Source organism: Leptonychotes weddellii, chromosome 7 (assembly GCF_054177405.1).
Source record: "Leptonychotes weddellii isolate Sample4059 chromosome 7, ASM5417740v2, whole genome shotgun sequence".
Taxonomy (NCBI): domain Eukaryota; kingdom Metazoa; phylum Chordata; class Mammalia; order Carnivora; family Phocidae; genus Leptonychotes; species Leptonychotes weddellii.
Genome location: NC_138375.1, coordinates 84,854,417 through 84,874,230, shown reverse-complemented (window position 1 = coordinate 84,874,230; position 19,814 = coordinate 84,854,417). Strand labels below are relative to the sequence as shown.

Below are 19,814 nucleotides of genomic sequence, written 5' to 3'. Positions count from 1 at the left end.
ACATGATTGTTGACAGGACTCAGTTCCTCATTGGCTGTTGGACGTGGCCTCATTTTGTTCCCTGCCGTATGAGTCTCTCCATAGAGCATCTTCCAACATGGCAGTGTGCTCCATCAGACTGAGGAAGTGAGAGGACAAGAGAGCGTCGGCAAGAGAGAAACAGCTAGTATTGTAGAAGCCGCAGCCTTTTGTAGCCTCATCATGGAAGTGACATCTCATCACTTTGGCCATATTCTACTCATTAGAAGCAAGTAATGAGGTCCAGCCCACATGCGGGGAGAGGAGATTGCACAAGGGAATGAATACCAGGAGATAAGAATTATTGAGCCATTTTAGAAAGCTGCCTACCAGACCTGGGTTTTTTTTTTTTTAATGATGATATTCTCAGAAAAAGAATTTTAATTTTTATATATCCTTTAAAAAAAATTAGATGTGTCATATTTGTTAAGAAACATCCGTTCATTTTTTCCTGAAACAGAAAAACAAAGGTTAACACTGATAAAGGAAGCACCTGCATTAAGCATATTTTAAAAATATTTCCAGATTGTTACATTGTAATAAATAATGACTTTGTGAGTATTCAAAGACCCAAATAGAAGGGAGTGTATTGCAGCAAGCTTAATCAATGTTTAGTGATGATGGAATGTAAAATCGAAAAGCCAAGGATAGAAATCAAATTGCCTTTCTGCAGAAAGATCCTCAACAATTGAAAAACTGCTCTATAAAACTAAAGAACAGCTTGATGATTTAGAAAATAGAAACTGCAGAAATATTCTGTAGTTCCTAGATATGTCCTCACTGCTTATTAGCTTGTCTGTTTGAGAGCAAAGAGGAAGGGCAACAAAAAGAGATTCAAATTAGTGAATTTTGCTCTGGCCCTGAGCCACACTGGCTTAGGACTATTAACTCTTCAGTATATCCTGGACTAAAAATAAATCTTCTGCCCTTTTATTTTCAAGTACTTTTCTTTCTGTATATTCAAACTAGAACACAGACGCATATTATTAATTTATATTTGGACTTATTTAATGGACCCTTGAATGAATGGATTTTGATGTTCGTATATGGTAAAATTATTCATTATATCCACAGTAATATTATTGTTTTGAAATAACACAATCGAATTAGTCACTCAGCAACTTGTGTGACTTCAAGAATGCTAATTGGATATGTATAGAATGGGAGATCAGTGACAGATGGGCAACACTTCAGCGAAAGCCACTTCTAGATACTTAACCTATGACCAGGAAATGTCTTAGTCTAGCAATAGATTATTCTAATATGCCTAGCCAATAAAACTCACGCTATTAAGAGTTTTCAATAGATTTGAGTTTACAACTATAAGAATGAAGATAGTAGCGGCAGTTTACACACTTTTTTTTTTTTTTTTTTGCAACCCATTTCCTAGAAGGAAAATGCTTGACTTCTGTAAGAATGCTTAGACCTGTAGTGAAGTTGAAAAGGTCATGGGCTTTGCAATTAGGCAGACATCAGCCTCTGCCTAGTTCCTTGATAGCTGTGTGACCTTGAGTAAGTTACTTAACTTCCTTGGAAACTCGGTTGTCCTCTTATATAAAATGGAAAAATGGTGCTGGTGATGATGATGATGATCACAACTAACGTTTGTTAGGCACTTGTTGTATACCAGGCACTATGTTATTTTTTATGTGCATTACTTTGTTTACTCCTCATAATAACCCTGAGGTGTGAATCCTATATATTTCACACACACACACACACACACAGATGAATTCTTTCAATCTGCCCATTACACAGTGATTTTACCATTTTCGTCTTTACCTACCTCCACTCCAGAACCATCATCACAGATTTTGGCTAGACTCTGACTTTCTTCTTCTAGTGAAAGATGCAAATTGCTTGTGGAAGCTTATAGCCCACAGATTATTAGTGGCCGTTTTTGCTTTCTGTACCATGTGGTTCTTTTCTGCTACTGGTTCTAAATGCTTTTTTCTCCCTTCCTAATACTTTTCATTATACTGACTTCTTTGGGGTGAATAACCTTGAATTTATGTGTCTTATTTTTATCTTTGGATGGCATGTGTGAGTGTGTGTGTGTGTGTGTGTGTGTGCAGAATGATCATTGTTATTATAGCTTGCTTTTATTAAGCAAATCCAGTTGTTTTTGGTACAACAGCCAGGAGGGAATGGTGGAGATAAACCCATCAATCATTGGAATATGTCAGTTTCCTTCATCTTCTATTTACTATCCAGATCTGGGGCTATTTTTACATGAATCCAGAGTGTGTGCTTTTTCTAATATGTAGTTAACAATCTGAATGACACGTTCTTTATAGTACCATAATAATTCCATCCATTACATCACTTAATTTATGGGAGTGCTAACACCAAAATCGATAAACATTATTTCTGAAATGTCAAGAGTGTTAATGGTGTGATTAAAAAAGAAAAAGATTCTAAAATCTCTCTGCACAGAACCCTTTGATATACTGTTGTTGAGGTGCGCCTATCCCAAGCTGTGATATGGAAGACTTAAATCATTAAGACTCCGTCAACTTTAAAAATGTGTGTCGGCAGCTATTTTTAGCCACACGAATCTTTTGTGCCATATTGTGGAATTCTGTTAGCAGAGAGAGGGAGAGACTATATGTCTCAGAGAAGATTGTCTCAGGTTGTTTTGAGACATATCAACAGTTGCTAAGGAACCGTCGCTAATGCTTCTGGGAAATCCTGTAATATTTCACTTAGAAATTGGGAGAAATTTTTATAGAGCAAAGCTTCTTAGACAAGGAAAGCAGCGTATATAGGGTGATATTAGGGAACAGTTTCAAACTGGAAAAAGTATTTTAAAGTTTCCTAGAAGATTGAGTTTAAATGGAGTTTCTTAGCACCATATAATCGCCTCTTACAGAATCCTGGAAGCTCTCATTTACATCTGATTTTAGAACAAGTAGCATTTTAAAATCTGGTCACATTTCAGTTTATTTTCCATGATTGATGTTTTAAAATGGAGATTAGCATTTCTTTTCACACAGAATTAATTAGCATGCTAGGATGGTGGTTCCACTGATTGTCTTATTTTATAGTGAAAAGACTGTATTAATAGTCAACACTTAATAGGCACTGACTGTTTACTAGGTCCTACATAGAGACATAGTCTTGGCATGTAATGGTTTTGTAATCCAAATAGTTCCCTCTGATTAACTGTGGCATTGTAGATAGTGAAGAAATTTTCACCAGCCACCTTCATGAGGCTTCTGTTACTGAGGGAGTCAGGCTAGCAGCCTAACACAGTTCAGTGCACCATCTAGGGAGGACTGCTGGGCTAATCACTTGCAACAGCCACTATTAGCTAGCATCCACCTAGCCACACAGAGAGAGCTTGCTTCACATGGGAACATTATTTCTTTTTTTTTTTTTTTAAGATTTTATTTAATTATTTGACAGAGAGAGACACAGCGAGAGGGAACACAAGCAGGGGGAGTGGGAGAGGGAGAAGCAGGCTTCCCGCTGAGCAGGGAGCCCGATGTGGGGCTCGATCCCAGGACCCCGGGACCACGACCTGAGCCGAAGGCAGACGCTTAACGACTGAGCCACCCAGGTGCCCCGGGAACATTACTTCTAAACAGCTGATTTTAACCGTACAATTTGATCTACACGTTTTATTACTTCCAGGCTTAATATTAGAATCTGGGGAGAGAGTGGCAGTAATTCACTGTTTTCTCTTTCTTTCATTCACAAATATTAAATGAACACCTATTACGAGCAAGGAACTGTGGTTAGTGCTGGGGTTAGGACACAGCACATAGTCCTTGCCCTCAAAGACCTTATATTCCTGTGGAGAGACAAATCTGCAAACAAGCAATTGCAAAACAGTAGGATAAGAGTCATCATGAAAGTGTGTAAAGAGCTGGGTGAGGAGCAAGTGCAGTTTTCCTGTCTGGGAGAAGGGGCAAAGGCCTCCTAGCTGGAGCTGAATAGTTTGTGAGTCACACACACAGGGAAGGGGGTGTAAAAGGAAGCAAGCAGTGAGTGCAGGGTCCCAAAACCATGACCAGGAACAGGCTCCACTCAGTCCTTAATGGTGGTGCCCAGGGCAGGGGAGAGAGTCAGAGATGGAGCAGAACAGGTGAACAGAGGATCTATCATGGAAGGCTTGTTCTTTCAGCATCTACGTGGTGATTCTCCAACTTCTTTTGAAGTGCTAGAGCCCCTGTATTTTTTATTAGAAGACTGCTGTAGTGAGCCAATAATAATAGGGATGGGGAAGTAATAATATTAGGAGGGAAATGATGTTGCAGGGAAATATTAGGAGGGAAAATGTGTAAAAATTGGTGAAGCCATTGCCGGGGGGTTGCCAGTTGAGAAAATACGTGATCCAACTTTCCCCCAACACACATAACTTCTTTCTCTCCTGTTCTCCATCTTTCTGTGGCCCTCTCTACAACAGGCTGTTTCACAGCCCCAGGCCTTTGCTGCCCTCTGTCTGGAACGCTTTCCCACTTGGCCTGGTGATCCTTTCTGAGTTTTCATGGCAAGCCCTTATGATGCCTCTGCATTTCCCTATTTAGAATACCAACTGGAAACTTCAAAGATATATGGTTCCTACTTAATTGCAACCTCTTCCACTGCAGTGGCTATATCTTGTTTTTATTTGTGTAGCATGCATAAGCAGTGCATAACTTTTGCCTAACTAAGGGCTAATAAATGTTCACTGACATGAAATGATCTGATAGAGTTTCAAAAAAACCTGAAGATCGGGTGCCAAGTTCAGTAATAATTTAGAAAACACCCAGACGTCAGATGATCACAGCCCAGGTAACTTGTCTTGATATTGCCACTTGTCTTAGTGTCTGTTTACTTGGAGGGTTTTCCCAACAGTCAGAGAAATCAGAGCCAAGGCAACGTTAGGCCATTTAGGCCATTTGTTTGGACTCCAAATCCACAATGTAGAGATGGTTCAAGAACCTAATGCTGACAATGTAAGAGGCAGACATGCAAGAATACAGAAACAAGTAAGTAAAATTAATGATAGCAGCAAGTAAATACTAAGTGTCAAATAGATGATTCAGACTGATATATGCTCGAAGAACATAGAGGCGATACAGAAGGCCAATCGCCCTTGAGTATAGAGTAGCAAATTCAGCATTAATTCCAAGTCTGAAGCCCTGACTTTGCACTCCAGTCAAAATAGTCACCAAATAAAGGTTTTGCTGGTCTTTTAGTAAATGTGTAAACAGAGAAGCTTGTATCAGAGTTGCATTAAAGGTCATGCTCGAAGTAGACCAAAATGTGATATTGATTAGTGCATTTCTTCTTACGCTACAGAAGCAGAAGCTATCAGAGAAAATGTCTGTGGTGGTTTGCCTAGGACCCTCTCCCCAGTGTTATAAAAAGAACAGAAGCGTTCCTGGTGATTTTGTGCTTGTTTTAGCTGGAACTATCTAGTCAGACAAATTGTTGGTCATCACAAAGTCAATAATACAAACACTTGCATGGAACATGTTTTGTTGTGAAGATAAAGTTTCCTTGGAGGAAAACTCAGCATTATTAACATTGGACACTTATCTACGGGCCGACCCATTGAACACCATATGTTTGGAGTCAGGATAAATGTCTGACACCATTTTTCCCCTGACATGGCAAGACAGGGTACAGTTAGTGTTGCCTCTACTTCCCAGTTTTAGAGTAGAACTAAATAAATGAGAAGTAGTATAACAAACATAATGATTAAGAACAACCCAAACTGCTTGGATTCAAATGCTGGCTTCTCCAAACTAGTTGTGAAACCTGGAGTGAGGTGCTGAGCCTCTCTATGCCTCAGTTGCCTCATCTGTAAAATGGTAACAGTACTTCATGGAGTTGTTACATGGATTAAATAAAATCAGAAATATAAAATATTTAGGATAATTCCTAGCACGTAGTATGCAACCACACAATAAGTATTAGCTATTAGTGTTGTTAATGATCTTATCTCAAGTTGACAATGAACATCGTCTCCATTAATGATGTCAGCAAATTCGGTACTAATATGTGGTTAGTATAGAACATCAGCTCAAATAACAAATACCATTATCCTTATGTAGAGATACACTCATATTTTTTGCCATCAAACAATCCTCATTTGGTGGAGCATTTGGTGATTGTAGCTTTATGGAAATCTGCCACTGGGGTAAATAGCAACCCACATGGAGATTGCCCCAGGCTCTGGAAGGTAGAAGACATTCTTCAGGATTTCAAAGGCATATCAGCTGTGCCACTGCATAGGCATGAGTAGAACTGTCCATGCCAGGATAACAACCAAGACATAGTGTTCTTAAAGGTTTCAAAGAAAACAAGTATCATGCTTAAGAACTTTAGTCACACCACCTCTGATACAGTCTTAAGAATAGCATTGTAATTTGTATGCCATATACTTGGTTTTAACAAGGCATTTGATTCTGTTAAGCACATTGGTAGGTTAGAACATCCTGCAAAGGTAGGCTCTATGGGGAAGTTTATAAGCAACATTTGTTTACTCTGCGAGGAAATGATGGTGAGAGTTATAGATGCAGACAGAGATAGCAAATGCATTTACAGTGACTAATAGCACCAAACAAGGCTGCATTCACTACACCCATTATCATCTGCTATCTGGTTTTTGTTTGTTTGTTTGTTTTAAGATGCCCTTTGTCACCTTCAAAGATTGTGATTCAGGTATTAACATGAGGGTTAGGTCAGATAAGAATGCACCCAATCTCTGTCATATGTAGATGGCAAAAGCAAATTATTATTTAGAATATAAACAACCATATTACATATTGTCTGCATGCTGATGACTGCACATAGGTGGCTCACCGTCAAAATGATGAATAACAGTGGTTGGGTTGGTTTGCTAAGTTGTGCATCACTTTGGTCATGCTGTCAATCCCCAAGCAGAGAATGTTTCTCTGAAATTTCTCTGGATAACCCCTGAAAGTTAGGGAGAAGTTTTATCACTCCAGTGGCATCATCTCTTGCCATCAATCCGCAATAACCAACGAAGAGAGATTTAGTGGTGGTGTGTGTACGAGGCACTGTGATGGACAGCACTGGTCAGAAAATAGAAATCTATAACATGGTCCCCCTTTCCAGAGATGGGGTGATAATTCACAGATTACACAGCAGAATTAATCGATAATAATAAGTTATATAATAAAAGAGCTCTAAAGAGGTGTATAGGCAGTATATGAAAAAGTACAAGATCACTGATAGAGATTATAAGAAGAGTTTTATTGTGAGCTGAAATGGTTCTAGAAAGACTTCCTGAAAAGAGAAAGGCTTGAAATTGCCTTTGAATATTTGGTAGATGGAGAGGGAGGTGAAGGATTATTCCAGGTAGGGGGATCAGCACAGAGATGAGGAAACAAGGTAAACTGAGAGTAGAGAACAAACCCAACTGAAAAGAGTGTAAGGTACGTGAGGAGCTAGGTTTCTAAAACTAGGAATTGCATACCTTTGAGGATATGCAGTAGTAGGTCAAGGTGTGACAAGACCACATCAGGATAACTGTGGGTTTCTAGAATATGAGCACAGTAGAAGCTTTGTTGTTTTATTTGCTGCTATGTCTTTGGGCCTTAGAGTAGTTCCTAGCATATGGTGGGTGCTCAGTGGAGGCTTAACTCTTGTCTGTGATTGGGGGTACTCTGATAGAATGTAAGGCTTGAAAAATAATTGGTGCCAGCTTGCAGGGAAACTGAATGGAGGGCCACACAGTTCATGCTTCATAGTTCTGGGTTTCTTACTTAAGGGTCCCAAATCCCCAAGCTTCAAGGGTGTATGTGAACCCTTTGAATCGTAGGCAAAAACCTGTGTGCATTATGCATTATTGCAAAGTCCACAGCCCTTATTGGATATTGAAAGGGATAAGTGCCCCCAAAAGGTTAAGCTTTGCTTAATAAGCAGTGAGTAATAAGGAATGATTCTGAGCAAGAAAGTGACATAAAATTGGTAATTGGGATGATGAATTAGGTATCTGTGCAGGGTGAGAGTGGAGAGACTGGAGCAGAGGAAACCAGGAGGCTGTGGCAGGCTGGAGGGAAAGAGGGGGTGTGTGGGACCGGGCTGTCTTCAAGGAGATAGAGGAAAGGGTTGAAGGGGGAGGGTAAAGGAGAGCTATACTTTGGGGGATACTGACAAAATGTTTGTGGAGAATATAAGGAAATGGGAGGCAGTGAAGTTAGAATCAGTTTCCAAAGAAATCAATCGATGAGTATTTATTTATGCAAGCCTCTTGAGTCTTCACCACTTTGATGTAAGACTTTTGCGTAAAGACTATTCTTTTTACAATGAGAGCTTAGCTTTTCCTTGCAAGACCTAATTGGAAAGATTGGGGTGCCTCCCTCCCCCCACCCCAAGTATTAAAAATAAGGACATTAGAGAATTGTAAGCTGCGAACTGAAGTGAATGCCAAAATTCAAATAGTTTTTTTTTAATTATCCGATTTCAAATTTCTGGTTAAATTCATGGAAGTTGAAATACCTTCAGATGTTTTGGATGCTTCTGTTTTTTGCAGGTGTTTAGTCGACCAGTTAGATAATTAAGCTCTTTTATTGTCTTAGTGTCACACACTCCCACCTCGAGAGATTTCAAACTTTGTTGTAGCTCAGAAACAGAGTCCCTCACTGTCTCACTGCAAACTAGTTTGGCCTGATCGTATTTAATGAGAGAATATTAGAATCCTGAAAAATAACATATTCCAGCTGACCATACAGTAAAAAAATGAAATCTTGTACCTTCCTCTCAGGTGCTACAAAGATTTGGGGACCATCACACTATGGGAATGTTCACATTTGCCCTTGATCACCAAACTCAGTAGGAAAAATGAACCTCCTGGGCCCTAAGTGAACCCCACCTAACTGCAGTTTATCACATCTGGAAGGCAGAGGCCAAATGGGAACTATGGAAAGGAGACACTGTGTTCAAAGATAAAAGTACTTTGCTGTCCAGGCGGATTCCAAGTCAGTCCATCTGTCACAAGTGATCTCAAAACCAAAATGGCTTTGGCCCCATTAGCTGACGGTGAATATGGCTGCGGCAGAACCACCTGCGGGCCTCTGATGCCGTTGCCTCTGCTGAAGCCCTTTTCAGACAACCTGGTGCCTCGCTTGCTGGTATCCACACAGCAGGTATATTAAGGAGCATCTTCATGCCTACTGGGTGACTGGATGGCTCTCTGGCGGTCTCTGGTGGCGAATATTATATATGCGTCTAGAGGGAACAGCTGAATACTTGACCGCATTAGAGCAAACACAAAAACAAACATTTGAACAAATATGCTAAAATTCTCTGGTATAAACCTAAGTCCGATAGTAACTTCTAGTTGTTAGCTCAGAAAGATCATGGTATCATTTATGTATGACATAGAGTAGCATCTTAGAATGAGTTATCCATATAATATTTAATCTCTCTCTCCCTCCTCTCCTCACACCCTCCCTCTTCCACCAACAAAAACTCAATTTCTCCAATAGTTCTTCTAACAGGCAATTCTCAAGATATGCCTGTGGGTGTATATAATTTACTGTTAACTTTTTGATAACCAGCTCTCTGTAGATCTGAACATTAAACATCTTAATTATTACAGTTACAAATGTCCATTTTAGCAATTTGCTATTGTACCAGTTAGTGAATTGGACATACTGAGTTATTATACCAAAGAGAACTGCTATGTGTACCTCAACACATACATATCTGGGCTGCATGTTACTAAGTATATGAGGGTTCTTTTTAATTCTTGGTGTAGTGTGTCTAATCAGTGACATGAACATCATCCATTAGTCAGTTCAGCCTTCCCTGAAGTATTAGTATGCTAAACAATCCTATTACCAAAGCATTATTTTGATACTTTATTAAAAGTCCTACAGCTCTAGCATTGCTATACTCAAACATAGCTTTATGCAATTAGGATTATAATGGAAGCTTTATTACAATGATATACAACTTGTATCATTCTAATAAAAGTTCCTGTACATAGCAATGCTTTAATAACGTTGTTTCTGTAACAGTGATTCCTTAGTAATGGAGCTTCTCTCATGGCAACTTCATTGTTAGAAAATGATTTCAGTAATAGAAATGCAAATAAAGATTTTGAGAGGAGGATTTTATGCATGGCTCTATTACTGACCTGCTATCTTTTCATGCATTACATCTAATCATTATGAAACTACCATGTAGATTATAGTTATGCTTATTACTATCCGGTTACATTTTAGCATTTGTGTCCTTCCAAATTATTGAAATTAACTGCCATTTTAAAATAAAATTCAAGGGTTAAAATAATTTAAATTTTAATTAAATTTTGTTTTGAAAGCATTAAAAATGTTTCACAAAACCTCTAATTTGTATTGTATCAGAGATTGAGTAGGCCAGTTGCATTCAAACTGGAGTGTATGTACCCTTGTGTGTATGTGAAGACTTCCCAAAGGGTGTGTGGGTATGGAGAATTTTAAAGGAATTAATTTCCAGATCTTCCGCTTCCATATGCACCCTCTCATAGAATCCATCTGTCTGAAAAGGCACTTGTGGCCAAGATTTTCCTTTCCCACTTTCCCTTTTTGCCTTTCTGCCACTGTACAAAACAAAGGCGTACCTCACACCCATCCCAGCCCTTAGCATGGCGTATTGCTCAGCCAGGCCACTAAAAGGAACACTTGGACACCCCCTTTATTTTAGCCCCCCTTTTCTGGCCTCAATCTCTATTTTTTAAGAGTCAAGATGTACCGGGCAGTGGTTAAGTGACTGGACTGTGGAGCCAGAGGGTCTGTGTGCAGATCCAGGCTCTGTGACCTTGAGGTGTCATTTAAGCTTTCTCAACCTTAGTTTCTGCATTGATAAAATGGGGTTAATAATAGTAGGGTGTTGTGAGGATTGAATGGATTCATAGATGTATGAAAAACGTATGACCTGTAGTACACACTAAGTGATGCTACTGTGATTTCCAAAAATAATTCACTTTTTATGTTTATTTTTACCAAATTTTATAACATATTTAGTTTTGATTAACTGATCACTATTAATAATTATAATGACAACACAGTCAGTTGTCTTAGTTAATTTAACACTTAGAGCAAAATGGTCATGGGAAATTTCGGAAAATGAATTCCTTTCTTTTTTGTTTACAAGAATATGATCAATAAAAAGCTTTTAAGCATAAAATATACATTAAGATAAAGTTCTTTGACAGAAGCAGAATGGAGATGAATTCAAGGAGAAAATATAAAATATCCAATTGTTCATATATTTTTAAAATGAATGATGGTAGGTATCATAACACTGTGGCGTTTATTTTCTTTTGAGTACATTTAAGAGAATGATATAATAACATTATTTAAAATTGTATATGTATAAAAGCATGTATTTAAAATGGTCAATATTTACAATACACTGGAAATGACATCCTTTGCAACTATTTAAGGAAAAATTTAGAAGTCAACTTATGTTCCTGTTCCTGGATATGTGTGTGTGTGTGTGTGTGTGTGTGTGTGTGTGTGTAAAGATTTATTTATTTATTTATTTTAGAGGTGGAGGGGCAGAGGGAGAGAGATTTTTTTTTTTTTAAAGATTTTATTTAGTTATTTGACAGAGACACAGCTGAGAGAGGGAACACAAGCAGGGGGAGTGGGAGAGGGAGAAGCAGGCTTCCCGCCGAGCAGGGAGCCCCATGCGGGGCTCGATGCGGGGCTCGATCCCAGGACACTGGAATCGTGACCTGAGCCAAAAGCAACGCTTAATGACTGAGCCACCCAGGCGCCCCTAGAGGGAGAGAGGATCTTAAACAGACTCCACGTTGAGCGCAGAGCCTGACGCGAGGCTCAATATCACAACCCTGAGATTGCAACCTGAGCTGAAGCCAAGAGTTGGACACTTAACCAACTGTACCACCCAGGAGCCCCAGTTGATATATATTTTTAAAGTGTAAGTGTGTATAAGCAAAAATGCTCAAAGACATTGGAATAAAACACTGACTTATAGAAGTAAAGATGTAAGTGAAAGCACTGGCATAAAATCACCTTTTAAATTTATGTTTTCAGAGTACTAGGTATTAAGAATATAGATATTAAGAGTAATATCTTCTTTATCAAATTGGGAAACTAAATACAATTCTAGAATTCTGAGGCTTCCCTGGTGGAAAGTTGGATGGACTCTGTGTGAACTAACTTGGCTGAGTATCTCCAGTGCTTCACAGGGAAGGCCATCACACACACCCCCAACTTGACTGGTGTGCATTGCCTGGGAGAGAGCCCTTGTCTTTGAGGGGGGAGCTGGATTTGTCCTTTGATCTGTTTATAGATGGGCCCACCTCAGAGTGGATCTTGTCGTGAGGCCAAAATGGGGAGGCTGTTCTGCTTGATGAATGCTCTGAGAGTTTTACATCGTGCTGGAAAAGCAGCTGTTACTATTACTAGAGGAGCACCAGCTAGGACCAAAAAAAAAAAAATTAGTAGGCCTCATGAGGAACATGCTAAAAATAGTGTTTTCAGTGTAAAAAAATAAAAAGTGTTGAAGAAAATTCACATTCCCTCAGGTGTGTTTACTGCCAATTATATTTATATCAGTTTGACATTCTTCTTTCGTGCCATGCTGCAAGATGAAAGTTTGGATACCATTTTCTTAGTGGGCAAGTTTCATGTCAGCATATCCATAGTTGTAATCATAATGAATATACAATGTTGTGTGCTGGTTTTTACACTTAACATTATTTTCCAGACCCTTGCCAAGGAAACTCAAGAGCTTTTAGAGGAGTGTATGATAATACTATAGCCATATTTATACCACCTGCCACAGAATCTGAAGAGAGCATGCCCCTGAGACCCAGGTACCATGTTGTTGGAGACTCGGGTCAGATAATCCAGGCCTCCTCTGAGAGATTGAAGCTTTGGCATAGCTTTCTGAGAAGTTGGTGACCCTGCCCCAGCCAATCTGGAAAAACAGCATCAGGGACAGAAGGTGTTTATGAGCATTTGAGAGAGTCACCCAACCCTACCCTGAGCCCTAACCCTTCTCTGTATGTTTGTTCTCCTACACCAAGTCATCAATTCCCAAGGGTTGCGTCCTGTGGCCAAGTCAAAAGTGGCATAAAGCCTAAGCTAGTTGCCTAGAGTCTTCATAAAGTCTGTGTGATGTTCCTGTGAAATATTTCCGAGAAGGATTTAATTCTAACATTAAGATGGTGCTACTTAAAACAGTGAGGGACTAGACAAGTAGTTTGTATTGGTGGCAATATACATTGGTTTAATAATTTGGAGGGAAATGTGGTAATACAGATTAACAGCCATATAGATATCCCCACTGGGTTTTTACTTATTCCTGAAATGTTATTATAAGGAAATAATCTGTAATCCATAATACACACACACACACACAATGTATAATAGTATAAAACTGGAAAATGGTCTAAATAACAGAGGAATAATGGTAAAGTCTACTATATTGGCCAGATGGAATATTATATAGCTAAAAAGAAAGTTATAAGGAGTATGCAAAATACAGAAAAGTGTATATGATATAATGTTAAGAGCTAAAAGGAAAAAAATGAATCAAAAAATGATATATTCACTGTGTACATAACTATGAAAGATAAGTAAATAGATCGGTATCAGTAAAATTGGGAAGAAATCAACCTTTAAGAGAAAGGAAAAACAAAAACTTAAGGATGACCTAGTCTGAAGCAATCATAAGATTTATTGACTTCACTGGTGTGAAGGGACGTATGAGAGAATAATAGTGATCTCTTAGCTAGCCTTGAGTTCATGTGGGAAGCCTGCACGGATTTCCTGGTACCAGTTTTCTTTTTCAGTTTTAGACTCTCTTTTTTGTGTCCTAGACTTACTGAAGTAGATCCAAGCTATAAAAATCAGTTCTTAAAATTCTAGCAGAAGTTACTATGGAGAAATGAAAAAAATGGATTTGGTTGGGAAGTGGGATTAGAATGTACATTTTTTTTATCCTAACATTGCTTACATATTTAATAAAATATCTTTAAAAATAAGTAGCTGCCATCCTTACCCATAATACTTGTTTGCACAATACCAAGATACAATTCTCTGAAGAAAATCTGTGATTATAGTTTTATATGGAAGTGTGTAATTTCTTAATACTATAGCCTATTAGTAGCATTGTTTTTATTACCTCATTTCTAATTATTAGTAGTCTAAAAAGTGGGAGCAATTATAGTAGCTAAATTTTTATGTATCTTTGCCTAATATTTTTCATTATTAAACAGGTAATAACAGATTTGAAATGGGTTTATCACATCCTTAGGAATTTTCTTCATGGAGTCTCTTTTGAGAGATCTTCTAAAGAGTAAAGCTAATTTTAACTTAAATCACTGGGAAATCTGCTTCTGGGAATAAAAGGGATCTTTATATTACTAAAGTTGAATAAGAAGCAGGAAGGCAATACATAACTGTTAGTTGTAAACTAAGGTGCTTTTATTAGGAATTTACATTGATTATATTTATCTGAAAAGAGCATTGTGATATTTTTTAAAAAATCATCTTGAAGATTCATCTGTATGTCTTTTTGTTGCTTTAAATTGTGTTTGGCACCGTTCTAAAAAGTAATTATACTAACAGACAGCTATTTTATTTTGTGTTGCTCATAAAACATCTTCCTGTATGATAGTTGTCAGACATTAATATCTGATTATCAATGAATTAGGTTGTTTGTGAATTTGTTCTTGAAAACCCTTGAATTTTATGATAGCTGATTCACCTCACTATTATACCCTAACATCCCCAGCTCCAAAATAGTGTCACTGTTTTAGTGAGTATCTCAGAAATAGACTTAGTAAGCCAAAAATTGTCACCATTATGTAATATAGTAGAAGGGGGGAAAAAAAGAGAATTAATGCTTGGAAAGAACAAGCTCCCAGTTGTTTTCCTTTAAGACAAAAATAGAATAAATGTAATGCCTGCAAGTTGTTTCATGCTGAAGTGCTGCATTTAGTCCTTAGCAGGCTTGGCAATGGCAGGGAAAGACTCCGTTCTATTCTGGAATCTGGACATGACTCTTAGCTCCATGATTTCTGAGTGCTGTGACCTTGGATAAGCTACCCCTCTGAGCAGTTTTCTAGAAGATGGGTGGAGGCTGAATGAGGGTTCTGTCTGGCTCTCCCAACACTTAGGGGTTTGACTAGAGAGAGACAAACTGAGAGTGTCCTCTATAGATGCCACCACCCATCAGGTATTTTTAAAAAATGGATGTTTCCACCAGAACAGAACATTTTAATAAAAACATTGATATGGAACATAACGAGGTTTTTAAACAGAGACTTAGAGTCCTTTTGTCTTCATTTAAATCTGTTTTATTTTTCTTTCTGTGACACTATATAAAAATCTCATCAATATACAAAATCATTCTGAGCCTCAGATTTTCTCATTTTCTCTGGATGAGAGCTTTGATTAGCTTTTTACAAGTTCTTCATTAGTAATTGGCTTGCTCTTTTGTTTTTGTTTTTGGCTGTTGTCTCTAATAAGTTTCTGTTCTATCAAAGAATTCTTTGAGGATGGTCTGAAATATGCTATCCTGTGTTACGTTACAGAATATTACAATTTAATATTCTTTATAAAATGCAACCAACAAGTGCTATCAGGATTAAATGTTCATTTCTTCTTTTTGATGCTGGTGGCTGGGATGGGTTGTTCAGTCTTATCATCATGCCTGACCTAGTTGTGCAGCCATTCCTGTTTAATTAATAGACATTTACATAAGCTCTTTTTCCCCCAGCAAGCTTCATAATGGTCTTGTTGGTTATCTCCTTTCACCCTGTGAAGTATCAGCAGTGCTGTCTCTATTTTGCATATCAAAATACAGAGAGATTAAGTAATGTACAGCAAATGGATAACTGAAGAAGTTTGGGAACTCAGAATTCTGACATATTAATGGTGTTGCTTAAAGCAACAACCCATATAGAGTCTATAAATATATTCCAACTCTGCTTTCTAATCCAGGAGTTGGAGTTGGGACTGTCAGCAGCCCTTTGTAGATGTATGCAGGAGTGGGAGAATTAGTTTCTGGACTCCCTCTGGAGCCATGAAAGGAAAGTTTTTGTTAGCAGAGGAGCTGGTATCTAATAACTATTGCTGTGATGTTTGTAATTTTTAATAAAAATTCTAGGAAACCTGGTGGCTTCTGTGCAGCATATGAATTTGAAGAACTCTCCTTTTTTTTTTTTTTTTTAAATCTACCTTTCCAAACACCATTAGGCTTTTATTCCTAGTTAACTGGCCACAAAATATCAACAGGTGCAACTTGAGCAAAGGGTAGCTTCCCTGAGCTCCCCGTCTGTCCAAGAAACAGGAGAAACTTGCTGACCTCTCAGGGTACTTGGGCACGACTTTGATTTCTTTCCCACTTGAATCTATTTTTAAATATTCTCTCACTGTCTTTGTAGCTGTTTCCTCACACACTCATTGGGGATAGATGTCTGTCCTGGGATATTTCTTTCCTCCCCCTGTTTTTCCCTGTCTCTTTTCAAAACTATAAGAAAGGATTGCTTGTACTTCAAATACTGCTTCTTTGTCTTGTCTAGGTGTTGATTACTTCCAGAGAATTCTTTGGATTTTACAGGGATCGCTTCAGTTATTTAACGTCACCAACACAATAAACAAAAGTAGGCATTTTTGGGGCGCCTGGGTGGCTCAGTTGGGTAAGCGTCTGCCTTCGGATCGAGCCCTGCATCGGGCTCCCTGCTCAGTGGGAAGCCTGCTTCTCCCTCTCCCACTCCCCCTGCTTGTGTTCCCTCTCTCGCTCTTTCTTTAAAAAAAAAAAAAAAAGCATTTTTCTTCTCTAACTTTACCAGACTTCTCAGTCTTACTTAAAAGATGGAAGTCTGTGTGTCCCTCACTTAGCTCCCTTCCCACTAAACTTGGAGTAATCTCTTTCTGTCTTAGAGCCTCCAGCCACAGGCTTCTCTCCCTCCGCCCCAAGTCCTGCCCGCTGATTCAGGCCTAGATCGGATGAAGCGCCATGTCTTCGGGAAGTCTTTGCTGGCCCTCCTCCTGCCAGTCAGAACTGACCTCTCCTTTCTCTCAATTCCCATATTCCTGGATTGCTACCTTTTGAGTGGTACATAATCTGTCGTGTGTTATAGTGATTTCCGTAACCCTTGAATCTTGGATGCCTCATGAGCGTGGGGAGAGATGAGGAGTGGAGAGGAGATGTTCTATTCCATTTGACTCCAGGTCCCTCTGAGCTCATAAAAATATACACCCTGTATACAGTCTGGTGTTTCCAACTGCATTGCACTCAACAGAGTGTTATGGAAACCCCTCACGTTACAACAAGCATTAGATTTGCAGGATGAAATAGTAGTTGAGGAGGCATCAGGATCTCACCATGAGTATCACTCCAGGGAACAGAGTCTTTCCATCCATGGGTCCTCAGGCCTGGGCTGCCTCTCATTTATTGGCGAGCTCATCTCTGGCCTCCAGCACTTGCAGGCCTGCCTCAGGATCCCCTGCATCTCACAATGGGGAACATATTCTTTACTAGTGCCACTGAGATCCTTACAGTCTTCTCTGGAGTGGGAGGCCTCCTCATGTCTCTTCTCCAAATGATGAAAAGAAAAATCCCTCCCACAGAGGGTACCTCTCTGCCAGCTTTTCTGGTTTCTGCTCACAAGGCCCACTACTCCCCACCCCCCCAACCCCCCCAGCATCAGGCCAAATGAAATTTCTGTTCTCCCTAGGGATTTCTTCTTCCATTCTCTTTAGAAATCCTAAGTGGAGGGGAATGAGTGGTGAAAAACATATTTGACCTTTGGAATTCTCTCCCCTAGAGGTGCAAACCAGGACTTTGAGTATTGGGGGAGCAGCTGGATTGTAAACCTCAGGAGTTGAGATAATGGGATGTTCTTTTCTATCTTTCTAGTATCTAAAACTAGACTATAAACTCCATGAGAGCAGATTTTGCTTCTGTCTTGAGTATGCTTATATCTCCAGTGCCCAGAACAGTGCCTGGCATATAGAATTATGCTTCATAAATATTGCTTTGGGTAAATGAATGGGTGGTTGGATAGATAGATGGTTGAATGTTTAGCATGGAGTCTTACCCACAATAGGTATTCAGTGATATTTGTGAATGCATTAGTGAAAAACACATGAACTGATAGAGGAGTGAGTTAAGTAGAAAGTCATGAGTTTATTATATATTTTAGTAGTGTTTTTTAGTTTCTTAGTCTGGGTTACACACCTTAGGGGGATACTGTGGTGTGGCAGGGAGTAGGCTAACTCAGAGAATTAAAATATGCATCTTGGTACATCAATTTTTTTCAGTGGTAATATAGGATATTATTTTTTGTGTGGAAGCCAACATATAGATTTTAGAATGCATTGCATAGTTTTTTTTTTTTAAAGATTCATTTATTTATTTGAGAGACAGAGTGAGCAGGGGGAGGGGCAGAGGAAGAGAGAGAATCCTGAAGCAGGCTACCTGTTGAGCACAGAGCCCGATGCGATGTGGGGCTCAATCCCAGGACTCTGAGATCATGACCTAAGCCAAAATCAAGAGTTGGCCACTCAACCGACTGAGCCCCCCAGGCACCCCAGTTGGCATAAGTTTTTATGTGGAGAGTTATTCCTGACCATGCCTTTAGACCCTCTCCTTTGTTCTTAGATGCACTTTGGAAGAAATATTTGGGAAAACAGATACTGAAGTTCTTATCTTATCTGGAGACTCATAAATGTACAAAAGATACTGTCCCTGGTTTTGTGACAAGGAGAGAAAATGTTTCTTTTCCTTTCACATCCCCACAGCGGTATAGGGGGCCACTGGTGCATTCCACACAAATATCCGCCATTATTTTATTTTTATTTTTTTAAAGATTTTTATTTATTTATTTAACAGAGATAGAGAGCCGAAGTAGGCAGAGCGGCAGACAGAGGGAGAGGGAGAAGCAGGCTCCCCGCCGAGCAGGGAGCCCGATGCGGGGCTCGATCCCAGGACCCTGGGACCACGACCCGAGCCGAAGGCAGCCGCCCAACCGACTGAGCCACCCAGGCGCCCCTATCCCCCTTTATAAAACAGGCTGTGTATGCCGATAATTTACTTTGGCACAGTAGCATGTATTTGTCTATGCAGTAATTCCACTAATATTTATTGAGTGCCTACTAGGTGAAACGCACAGTTATGGATGCTGAGATTAAAATAGTAATCAGAATCCTTCCTCTCCCCTTGAGGAATTACAGTCTAGTAATGGAAGATTCCTGTAAACAGTCAATTACCTATGCAGAATGGTGTGGAATTAAACAGTAGGCTTAAGCAGGAGGTGCAGTGGGAACACAGAGGGAGGGCACCTGACGCAGGATTGGGGTAAAAGAAAGCTGAGATCTGTAGGAGAAATGGGCATTAATTAGTAGGTGAGAAAAGGCAGGAGGGTATTCCAGACAGAGAGAACCTCATGTACAAAGGTTTAGAGGTAAGAAAAAATAGTGTTTTGGGGGGAACAGCAAGTAGTTACTGGTAAACTGTACATAAATATAAGTAAATATCTAGTTTTCTAATTCTGAATAGGATTTTTAAACATAAAAATGATAAAAGAAATAGAAAAAATACAGATTTAATTATCTAATACTACATTCCACATGTAAATCATCATGAGCAAAATTTAAAGACAATTAACAATCTAGAAATTTAAAATATTTTGAATATTTCAGCATCTTTTATGGGAGCTGGTGTTATTTGTTTATAGAGCGCTCTATTACTAACATTTGAAGACTCACAGTGATGGTTGAGTGAATGAAAAGAATTAGTGTACTCAAATGTTATGAAAGAGCTAATACCCATTAATAAGAAAACCCCTGCAAACCCTCACTAGA

At 39.0% G+C, this 19,814-nt stretch overlaps 1 protein-coding gene across 12 annotated transcripts in view; it reads left to right on the top strand.

Annotated features, from left to right (window-relative positions):
- Window positions 1-19,814, top strand: part of ATG10 (autophagy related 10) — a 225,923-nt gene that overhangs the window by 190,352 nt on the left and 15,757 nt on the right. The window contains exon 5 of one of the 12 annotated variants that reach the window (XM_081826651.1): window positions 8,744-14,399. The exons of the other annotated variants lie outside the window; for them this stretch is intronic. Within the exon in view, the coding sequence (XP_081682777.1) occupies window positions 8,744-8,815 (72 nt within the window). The 3' untranslated portion in view covers window positions 8,816-14,399. Of the gene's footprint in view, window positions 1-8,743; window positions 14,400-19,814 lie in introns of those variants that run through there. 12 annotated transcript variants of the gene reach the window in all.